The sequence below is a fragment of the Dunckerocampus dactyliophorus genome, chromosome 5 (genome assembly GCF_027744805.1).
Source record: "Dunckerocampus dactyliophorus isolate RoL2022-P2 chromosome 5, RoL_Ddac_1.1, whole genome shotgun sequence".
NCBI lineage: Eukaryota > Metazoa > Chordata > Actinopteri > Syngnathiformes > Syngnathidae > Dunckerocampus > Dunckerocampus dactyliophorus.
Window position 1 is genome coordinate 23,725,249 of NC_072823.1, and position 11,888 is coordinate 23,737,136.

The 11,888-nt window shown below is 42.1% G+C and overlaps 1 protein-coding gene across 6 annotated transcripts in view; it reads right to left on the reverse strand.

Annotated features, from left to right (window-relative positions):
• lrrk2 (leucine-rich repeat kinase 2) overlaps window positions 1-11,888 on the reverse strand; it is a 38,986-nt gene that overhangs the window by 25,444 nt on the left and 1,654 nt on the right. For all 6 annotated transcript variants that reach the window (XM_054776261.1, XM_054776259.1, XM_054776265.1 and 3 more), the window contains exons 2-7: window positions 11,526-11,611; window positions 10,809-10,882; window positions 8,884-8,972; window positions 6,788-6,922; window positions 6,579-6,713; window positions 1,816-1,947 (exon numbers count right to left, since the gene is read on the reverse strand). In XM_054776261.1, coding sequence (XP_054632236.1) covers window positions 1,816-1,947; window positions 6,579-6,713; window positions 6,788-6,922; window positions 8,884-8,972; window positions 10,809-10,882; window positions 11,526-11,611 — 651 coding nt within the window. The remainder of the gene's footprint in view (window positions 1-1,815; window positions 1,948-6,578; window positions 6,714-6,787; window positions 6,923-8,883; window positions 8,973-10,808; window positions 10,883-11,525; window positions 11,612-11,888) is intronic.

The window sequence follows — 11,888 nt, forward strand, 5'->3', positions numbered from 1 at the left end:
GTACTCACAATGAAACAAGAATAAAACAAAAAGCGACAGAGGAAAAAGGCTCTGTGGAACAGGACGTTTGGTAGAGACAGGTAAGTGTTCTCTTCAGGTTACAGCCCATGTGAGGTGATGAAGTACAATGAACCAGGGCCGTACGTATGACGACGTTGGCCTTTCAACCGCCACTAATGACAATTGTTGCCAGTTGTGCGGCAACCAGGAATAAAGCGGCTGCCGCTTCCTCCCAGCAGGAAGTACAGTCCGCCAAAATAAGAGCGAAGGACAGGAGGCGCTCACTCCTGTCTTGCAGAACATGACAATAACTTTGTATGCATGACCTAAGCATGATGCTTTAAACTGTTAAACTTTTTTCCACAATGTGAAACAAAAACTAAAACTTATAAAAGTTAAAATAATGGCGGCAGTCGTAGCTGCTACTACTAATGATTTGTTGATGTGTAGCTATGTAAAGACACATGTACAATACATTGCAGATTACTGTAGATTAGCTTTACGTTTACGCTACATGAACTATAGTTCCAATGATGCTTAGAGTACTGTACCAGGAAGTAGTTCCGAATTAGACTTTATCACGTTTTGATAGAAGCAATATGCAGAAACCGTGTTTTGAGCAGACAAATCTTAAGTAATTTTGATCAAACGTAAAATTACTACAGCTTCTGCTTGACCATTAACACCGTGGCAGCTGTTAAACTCAGACAGAAAAAAAAAACAAAAACAGTCCCACGTCGTGAGCAAGTGCCGCTGGGAACGCCGAGTGGAGGTAGGATTGCAAGGTTTATGTTAAACACTTAATGTGAGGTTCCAGTCCTGCCTCGCGCACAGCCACTTCCATATTACGTTTATTATCATTCACAATAACAATGTCATAGTTCACAGATAGACTTCTGGCTGCCCTCTTAAAGATTTCCCCTTATCCTGGATGAGTTTGATAGTCTGGATATGCCACACTACAAAGTTGGTTCACTTTGTAGCGGGACGCATCACCACGATAACTCATACGCCGGAGCTGGCCTGCTCATGGGCAGGTTAGGTTTTGAGATACAAGATAAGAGCCAAAAACAGTACAGCCCACTGAGAGACCACAGCCTATAAAAGCCCCGCCCACTGTTTAAGCCGGAAAACAAATAAGACATCTTGATTAAGTTATGCATGATTCATAGCACAGGCTTCAGGTCTCATGATGCAATACGTGAACAACACGATGAGGGGGACTGTTTAAATACCAATTCTAAATTCTAAAATAGGACACTTATTGCTATTCATGAATCACACATCTTTGTGAATTTTCTCGCTAAGCTCCTTGTTAGTAAGTTGTACAAGACATACTGAAACGCTGATGTTACGTACTGTTCTGAGTGTGCTTGATTGTTTTATTTTTTTTTGTTTGTTTCCAGAGTAGTGGCACACCTAGAGACTGCATCACAGGTGTGGCTCATCAGCAGTCAGGTGGAGCCAGGGATAAAGACGCAGAAGGCAAGCTCCACCTTCTCTCTCGATGATCCAGAGTACAGTAGCATTTGGTGTGTTGCTTGCCATGAGCTCAAGGCATCTTGTTTATGCTCATCCTTTATCGTGTTTTGTGCCTATCGTGGCTTGTGTTGAGTTCCCTAGCGTTGGTGCTACATTTTTGCTTTGTGTAGTGTGTTCGCTATGACCATCTACAAGTGAGTTTTTGTTTTCCCTTTTGTACTTCTGTGCTTAGTTTTAGTTAATGTTTCAATTTTTTTGAATGTTACAATATGACGTAGCCTGACCAACATATGAGGCTGATGACTGAATATCATTGTCTTTATTAGCTCTGACCTGACGTGAACCTCCTGAACAGGCAGCATGCTGTCTCTTGAAGTTCCTCCTCCGCCGGGAAGGCGTCCATGGCTGAGATGAGCGTGCTGTAGCAGCGAGTGCCGCCGGACATCAATATCTCCACGTTGCTGCCTGCAGAAAGAGCCCTCATTAGCTCAGGACTTTAAACATACTAACTGGCTTAATGTTATTTAACATAGTGTAGGTTGACACATTTTAGTACGTAGTGCTATATCGACAAAAGTAGGAAGTTGCCGTTTGAGTTTTTGAGAAACACTCAAACGGCAGCTATCATGGAGCTGAAAGAAAGCAATGTGCATTTCTTGACAAGGACATTTTTGTTTTAATTTAAAAGTATCTATCTGCAGGGATTATGAGAAAACAGAACAGGGGAAGGAAGTGATAAGTTTTCCCACAAACGAAAAAACTCCCTTTGAAACCAACCATTCATGACTGCGCAGAATTGAACATGTGTGGAAACCCCAAGCTCTGTTCTGTGAACACAACACACTGTTCTTGTGCATCCTTTTTAACCTTCACGCTCATATGAGCCTCCATGCAGAATCACTTAGTTCTGATGTACTATTGTCCCTCATGGTGAATCGTTTCAGATCAGACCACGATATGTGAATTTCCGCGACGTAGGATTCAATGCTAATAAACTGAATATTTTTGTAGTTGGAGCATAGAAAACCCGTTTATGACTTCCTAAATAAGTTTTTTTAACATTAGAGCCCCGTAGATGTGAAATAACACCCTTATAATCACCTTCACACGCCTATTATTCTTTGTTTACGCCACATTGCGGAGGTTGCGAGATCACTGCAGGGATACAAGAGACTGCCGCCACTATAGCAAGCCACCAAGCTAACTACAAGTAGTTAGCCTCTCCAATTTACTTATTCTAAACTTAAAGTGTTTCAAATGGAGTGGAGAAGATGATTTAATTTATTTGAACATTCTTTCAACCAGTCCAGGGTGTATCACGCCTGTCGCCCGAAGTCAGCTGGGATAGGCTCCAGCATGCCCCCGCGACCCTGGAGAGGAAGAAGCGGTATAGAAAATGGATCGATGGATGGATGAACATTATTTTTTTTTTCCCTGACATTCTTTGACATCAGTATACCAGTAAATCACCCAGTATATAACAGTATATCACATATCATAATTCCAAATGTCCAAAAGGAGCAGGAAGAAGCAGAGCTTATTCAATCCCACCCCTCTTTCTTTTACATCCAATAGCTAATACATGTCACAATTACTAATACAGTTCACGTCAAGTGCTGATAAATTTGTTCATTTCCCATTCAGTGTGGTCCCTTTACTAGTTCTGAATAACATGAGAAAATGGTAAAGCAATATAACAATGTGTTACAATGAAGTTGAGGTTTGTAAATCTGCATGGACAAACTGCTGCAAATTTCACAAAGTGCAGTTGTCATATGGCTTAGCATGGTATTTCTCTGTGGTTCATGATGATGATTCTTTTACATTTTCTAAACATCAACTGCTTGTACTGTCTTTTTTTAATTCGGTCATATTTGTGCATTGTTTGAGTTCTTCACTTAATCTGTTCCATACTTTGCTTCCACATACAGATGTGCTGAAGGTTTTTAGCGTTGTGCAGGTGTATAAGTGTTTCAAGTCAAATTTTTTCCTAACATCATATTCCTCTTCTCTTGATGAGAAGAATCGTATTAAGTTACAGGGTAGCTCGTTATATTTTGCTTTATGCATAATTTTAGCTGTCTGAAGTTTTACCAGATGAACAAACGTTAGTAGTTGTGATTTTGAAGGCCAAAGTCCATCCATCCATCCATTTTCTATACCGCTTCATCCTGATTAGGGTCGCGGGGGCATGCTGGAGCCTATCCCAGCTGACTTCGGGCGACAGGCGGGGTACACCCTGGACTGGTCGCCAGCCAATTGCAGGGCTCATATAGACAAACAACCATTCACACTCACATTCATACCTATGGACAATTTAGAGTCGCCAATTAACCTAACATGCATGTTTTTGGGAATGTGGGAGGAAGCCGGAGTACCCAGAGAAAACCCACACGCACACGGGGAGAACATGCAAACTCCACACAGAAATGCCCAGGGGAGAATCGAACCCAGGTCTTCCCGATCTCCAGGCTGTTCCTGTATTGGCCAACGTGCTCATGAAGGCCAAAGTAAAAAGCCAAAATTTACCACTTCCACAGGAAATGGGAGGAGAACTTTTTTTCACTTGTATGTCAGACATACCACGGCTGACTACATGCAGTGTGAAAGTAATGTAATATAATGTCATGTCTCAATGTAACATTACTGACACCGAGTGACCAGGATACTACATGTAACTTGTCTTTCAATATTTTTTGACTAATAGGGCATAGTCAACCTTGAAACGGCAATAATAATTTAATTTTGCAAAAAATGAGTTTCATATAGTTGTTTACGATATTTTATAATTTCGCAGAAAGACACCAGGAAAACCAGAAGATTAGGGGCTTTCCACTTGAGCTTGACCCAACAAACAGCACAGCAACTAAGTGTTACACACAATTTGCTTCCATTTGAGGGTTTAATGCCTTGCTGCTGGATCACATTGTGCAATGATACTATTATGTCAGGAGGGAGGGGGCACATTGTCCTAAAATGTGCATGTTGGATTCAATCACATTTTCACACTGGCTCATTTGCATACCAAACTAACACAGACAACAAAGTTATAAAGAACCTCTGAGGCATAAGGATAAAAGTGAAAAGGGAAGAAAATGTGCCGATTGAACAACTTCTCCAGTATTTTGTGTCTGTTTGTGATGCAGAGGTCACTGATGTTAGACCAAAAAGTTTTATGGAGCTTACTTTGTGCACTGGGTACAGGAAAGAGCCTTCCCCAAAGTGTTCCCACAAGGTTGGAAGCATACAATTGTCCAAAATGTCTTGTCTTGCATAGCACTTATTCATATGTACTTTTTAGCACCATTGCTTTGTTTTGTTGGGTCAAATTTGGCTTTGAACATGTGACTAAACCTCAGATGTTTACAAGCATGTGAAGGTATGTTACAGGGTGTCTTTAAAGTCTGGGCACATGCAAAAATGCATATAGAGTGGATCCTCGCACATTCGCAATTCAGAATTAATTGGTAAAAAAAAAAACAAAAAAACATGCCTATTTTCTCTCGCAGAAAACGCATATCAATAATATAATTACAATGTACAGAATACCATGTTAACCCGCCCCCACAATGATCAGGTTGAAGTCTACCGTCTGCTCCGTGATACCTGCAGTGGCCCTCACATGTGAAGTCAAGGGAAGGCTACGTCCTGAGAACTTAGGGCGCCTGTCTGCAACATGAGCGCAACATTTCGGCAACTACTTCCAAAGACCTCCTCCACCATCCAAACCTGACCTCGTCCACACAGCCAACACTACCACGGACCATAACAGCCGATGCCGCACCGAACCCTTTATCTGACATGAGCTCGTCACAGCTCTACGTAAGCTCAAGAACAATACGGCCCCTGGCATCTGCAGCATCACTACCAAGTTCCTGAAGGAGGGCCGGGACTGCATGATCAATTGGCTGACCACCACATGGAAGAGTTCTTGGATAACTGGTGACACGGCATCATTCTGCCGTTCTAGAAGAGAAAGGGGGATCATCTCGTGTGAAACAACTACCGAGGAATCACTGTCCTCTCCATGGCTCGCAAGCTCTTCACCAAGATCCTCTTGAATCGGGCTCCTCATCAAGGCAGTTCCACAAGGACTGCCTCTGGTCAAGGCTGCCTTCGAGTTAGTTGACCGAGCTACGTTGTGGAACATCCTCCGCAACCTCAACCTCCCGCTAAAGCTTATCATTCTCTCCAGGATGCTCTTGACGCCACAGACACAGTGTGTGTCAACAACAGCGAGACTGAATGGTTCTACATTGCCAGTGTTGCATGGCTGCACAAGACTTGTCTAACTGTATCATCCACCATCTGATGCCAGTGTGCACCTGCTTCCATGGAGTCAAGATCGGTGACTATGACCTAACAGACATGGACTACCCTAATGACAAGACTTTGTTCTGCTGCTGGTACGCTTAACTGGAGGGAGCACTTCAAGTGTTCAATGAGGAGACGACACTTGACCAGTTTATGCAATCTCATGCACGTTACGTTACTTGAGTTCTTGGCTCAGAGTCCGTTGAGTTCATCTTTCGTTTGTTTACCTGGCCTCTGAGGTCACCAACGCTGGGGATATTCTGACTGATTTGAACAGACTGGCTGCCGTCATGAGAATAAGCTGGAGATTGCCTTGAGACCAATGCCCTTTGAGGGTGTGCAGGGGTACGACCACATCCCCAATGTCAAGCTCCATCAGAGAACCAAACAGCCAACCCAACATTCTCCATATCCTTGGCCAGAGCCATATTCACTGGCTCGGATATGTCCTCCACTGCCCCGTCCCATCCACACCCGAGTGGAGACATCCTCGCGGCCGACATTGCACCCGCTTTCCCAATGTCGTTGACCAAGACCGACCTATCGCTGAAGGAGGCCCCCCGCTCACAGCGAGCTGGAGACGCCTGGGGACCCTTGCGGGCTCAATGCTTTTCCCGCACGAGACGCAGTAGCATATTGTGTGTGTATATTATGTACTGTATCTAGACTTTCACTGCACATGAGATCTTTCATAAAATTTCAGCAAAGATTAAACATGGCAACTTCAGTCTGTCAGCATAATATCGTAGTTATACAGTAATTATAAGGGTGTTGCGTCTTACTGGGTCCAGCCAAAGGGAGAAGCACTTTCATTGCCTGCAGCTGCAGCTCAGGGTTGTCGGGGAACCTCTGCAAGGCCGCGAGGACCACAGCATGGTCCTGATTGTCCACAAATTCCACCAGGTGGTCGTCAGTCACTGGAAAAACACAGCAAAAAAAATTGAGCACGACCCTTCATCTCCTGCTCAGCTGAAGAAGCATCACAGCTCACCTCGCTGCAGCAGCGCCCGCAGAGCTCGGCAGGCTTGGAGCTGCACCTCCTCACTAGAGGGGAACGCTTTCATGGCATGCACCACCAGGCTGAACACGTCGTCCTCCTCCTCCAGCATCAGCAGAGCAATCGCATCTACGTTACAAAGAATGTTACAATGCCTCTTGAAGAAGTCTAGAATTAACAAATGCAGGAAATCATTTTTCTCTTAATCATTTCTTCTTTCCTTCCAATCAAGATCACCAGCAGTGGGGATCAGTGATTTAAAAAACAAACATTTTTTCTTTCATTTAGTCTCTAAAGCATGATGTACACATAGTGCTGATCTTCGATTCAGCTTCAGAACCCTCTGCTATTGTTCATTCGGAAGCTATCAAGCCAAATACTAAATGCACAATCCAGGTCACAAATCCCTAAATATGCACTAAATACAGTGGTGTGAAAAAGTGTTTGCCCGCTTCCTGATTTTTTTTTTGGTTTGTTTTTTTATGTTTGTCACACTTAAATGTTTCAGATCATCAAATTTAAATATTAGTCAGTGACAACACAAATGGACACAAAATGCATTTTTTACATGAAACTTGATATTATTAAGGGAGAAAAAAATCCAAACCTACATGGCCCTGTGTGAAAAAGTAATTGCACCCTGTTAAAACAACTGAGATTAATTGAGTTGTATCAGTATGGAAAAGGTTTGGCATTTCTAAAGCTTTGGGACGCCAGCGAAAACACAGAACAGTGGTGAACCAAGAGTGAACCAAGAGTGGCCGGCCAACCAAAATTACCCCAAGAGCGCAGCGACAACTCATCCAAGAGGTCACAAAAGACCCCACGACACGCCTTAGTTAAGGTCAGTGTTCATGATTCCACCATAAGAAAGAAACTGGGCAAAAACGGCCCACATGGCAGAGTTCCAAGACAAAGACTGCTGAACAAAAAGAACACTAAGGCTTGTCTCAATTTTGCCAGAAAACATCTTGATGATCCTCAAGACCTTTAAGAAAATACTCTGTTTTCTGACGAGACAAAAGCTGAAATTTTTGGAAGGTGTGGGTCCCATTACATTTGGCGTAAAAGTAAAGCCGCATTTCAGAAAAAGAACATCATACCAACAGTAAAATATGGTGGTGGTAGTATGGTGGTCTGGGGCTGTTTTGCTGCTTCAAGACCTGGAAGACTGGAAGGCTGCGATAAAAGGAACCATGAATTTCCTCTGTCTACCTGAAGCAGAATTCCCGGGCATCTGTTGGTGACCTCAAGCTGAAATGAACGTGGGTTCTGCAGCAGCAAAATGATCCAAAACACACCAGCAAGTCCACCTCTGAATGGCTGAAGAAAAACAAAATGAAGACTTTGGAGTGGCCTCGTCAAAGTCCTGACCTGAATCCTATTGAGATGCTGTGGCATGACCTTAAAAAGGCAGTTCATACTTGAAAACAATCCAATGTGGCTGAATTACAACAATTCTGCAAAGACGAGTGGGCCAAAATTCCCCCACAGCACTGTAAGACACTCATTGCAAGTTATCGCAAACGCTTGATTAGAGTTGTTGCTGCTAAGAGTGGCCCAACAAGTTATTAGGTTTAGGGGGCAATCACTTTTTCACACAGGGCCATGTAGGTTTGGATTTTTGCTCCCCTTTAAAAATAAAAAGTTTCATTTAAAATCTGCATTTTGTGTTCAGTTGTGTTATCATTGACTAATATTTAAATTTGTTTGATGATCTGAAACATTTAAGGGTGACAAAAAAATAAGAAATCAGAAAGGGGGCAAACACCTTTTCACGCCACTGTATGTGTACTATGTAGGCTATTTTTTGCTTTATGAGCACATATTGATACATTTCTAATCGACTGAGTGTGAATGACGTGTTTTCTGAGGGAAAAAAAAAGACCAAAAATTTGTGAATGTGCAGGGATCCAATGTAATTATCATAAGTATTATTAAGAAGAAAAAGTAATTATTAAGAATTATCACAAGTTCTGCTTTGTTAAGACTGGTGGTAAGTCAAATCTTTGTGAAAGTAAAACCATTTCAATCCAAAGTGCAATTAGTAAACTATTTAAGAAGCCAGTTCCTGCCCTTTTGGAAAGTACCTGACTGCAGGAGGAGGGCCACAGCTCGCAGTCCAATCATGGTCACCCTGCTGTCTGAGCGGTACTGAGAGAGAACCCTCAGAATCTGCCTGGACAACAATAAAACAGTCAATACCGACTCCCACAACCTCCTGTCCTTGCACGTGACATGTGATTTAAATTAAACTCACTGACTCGTGCATTTTTTCAGTTGGATACTGTACATGTACAAACTGCTGGTGCACTTGTAGGAGCATACCTTCTGAGTACTGCAAATAAATGTTTGACAGCAACATTAGGGAAGTGAGAAGCTGTGACTTAAAGGGGAAAGACAGCTGCTAAAGTGAATGCATCATGAGAAAGTATGTGATAAAAGTGGTAGTTTCATGGCGTTTAGGTGAGTAATGTGCAGGGATACTTCTTAAAGTGGCAGTGACCTTTCAGTGCATGCTATTATCATACATTACAAGGAACAAAGTCACACTCTTTCAATGGATAACCTCAACCTACAGTATAAAGCAAACTCGTGTAGTTTGATTGATTGTTTGTCAACACAAGAGCTATGGTTTTCACACGTCTGAGTTGGTACATTGATACGTTTTCAGCATTAAAGTCACTAAAACCAATCTAATGTTGGTCTATATATATAAGCCTTGGGTTCCCAAAGTGGGGTACGCGTAATAGGGGGTACGTGAATAAAGACGAAAAACAATTAGTACCTAACACACACAATTAAGAGTGTGCCTGAACGCCTCACAGTACAAGGAGAACGGAGCAAAAGGGAGACAGAGCATGAAGTTGCTCATTACTCTGTGTGCATCACATGAACAAATAAGTAAGTTTGATGATTATTTTGTGCATTAAGAGTGTTTCATCTTGAAGATTTCATTTATAATGGTGTTCCAATCCCTGCACGGCGCAATGGTGAAAACCTGTTACTGTTAATAGGGATTCCCCCAAAAATGAGACCTTATCATTATCGCTGTTTGTATGTATTTTAGCACTTAGGATACTGCTTTATCTATGCTGCTTTATATATGACCGTTAAACTTTCCTCTTGGTATTGAATTAATATGCAGACTTAAACCATCGTAAGTGGACAAAGAAAGTAAAGCTCAAATTCAACCCATTGATATGGAAGGATGCTAACATCAAACTGGAATAAAAAATATGTATGATGATTACTTATCTATCAGTGCTCATGTCAAACTTTATCAAAATGTGACCATACAAAACACACATTTTCGACCCGGAAATTACTATAAAATTAATTACCCAAGTAATTATGTTCAATATTTCAAGTTAATTAATGTAAAATGGTTTGTGTTTTTTTTTTTAAGTGTGCAGGAGTAGGGGGTACAGGGCTTCAGGATTCACATGGCTGAAGGGGTACCACTGGCCAAAGCTATTTGAACAAAACATCATAGCTTTATAGGTGGCAAAGCAAATTAGTGTAATGTCTAATTATATATCTCATTAATAATTACTTAAATTGTATTTGTACAATATGCCGAGTGCCATAGAAATGGACACCCCTGGTTTACACGACAACGTTGTAAAAATAGAGAAAAGCACTCCTTTGTGTTTTTGACAAGTTCCTTGTACAGGCGATGTTGGCAACACAATCTCCCGCTCACACTGACCTCCAGAAATGACTGAAAAACGTCAAGTAGTTCACCACCTCACTAGATGGTGTACCTAATGAAGTGTAGTGACGTTATACTGCGGTTGGTGTGTGATGCACCATAAGGAGGAGCATATCCCAGAACATACACTGGGGAAAAATAAGTATTCGATCCCCTGCTGACTTTGTAAGTATACCCTCTTACAGAACAGTCCATCATTTTTATGGTATCGTTATTGTGAGAGAGAGAGAGAGGGATGTAAAACAAAAAAACAATAACATTAACGGGTGTCAAAAGTCAAAATGGCTCCTGTCTACTTACTGGTGAGGTGCATTCAGGTGCTGCAGCATACCAGGACAAGTTTCAAGCAGCTGACACAGCAGCGACCAGCCCACCTGCAGCGAGATGATGACATCATCACAGAAGGCGGAGACGGGAGGAATGATCAATCACTTATGCTAGTGAACTAGAAAATGACTTTATCCTGTCTTGTGCCAACACGCTGAGGAAAAGTGGTGAGTTCAAAACATCCGGGGGACATTCTTTGGGCGGCAGCTTGGTTTTTATTGTAATTGGTTTACTGTAAAAATAAAATTAATTATTAATGCAATATATTAAACATTACACTGTCACATGTAACATTAAGTTAAGATGTGGATATTTTGTTCAGATACTTTAGCATACATTGGATTGTGTTTAGCATCTTTAATGTACAAAATGTATCAAAGTGGCCCCTGCAACCTTTGATTTTTCTACATGTGGCCCTTGCTAGAAAAAACTTGGACATCCCTGGTTTACGTCATGGGTCACTCAGTGCAGTGAAGACATGACTAAAAAACATTCTAGGCGTAACAAATCAGTTATGATTCAAGACTTTAATTTGCTTTAATGGCGGGCCTGTGCCCAATTATAGGGCCAGACGTCTCCATGGGACAGGAAGTGTCTCTAACAATGTGTCACTTGTGTACAAAAATGAGGCCGTCTGCTGTGTGACTTTACTGTACAAGAGTGAAGGAGGGCGGTGGTGAGTTCAAGTACCTGCTGGACACCTCTGCTGCCAATGTGGGAGGACAAGACAGCCATGAGCGGCTCGTGGACATCTTTGTCTTCGAACAGCTCGCAGGCTGCCACAGAGAGACACAAGCATAACAATTAGACATTCTTTCTAAAAGGACCAGAGAATTCAGAGTTGGACATACGATCTAAAATGAGGAAAAATATTGCACATTATATCTACTAGTGAAGACTAGTTGGATATTTGGACATCTAAGGAAGGCATAGTTGGACTATCACTGAAGGACTAGTGGGACGTATGTATGGAGAGTAGTTCTACTAGTGAAAGCAAGTGGGCATCTAATTGGTTGGTGAAGGACTAACTGGACAGTTGGGAAGGACTAGATG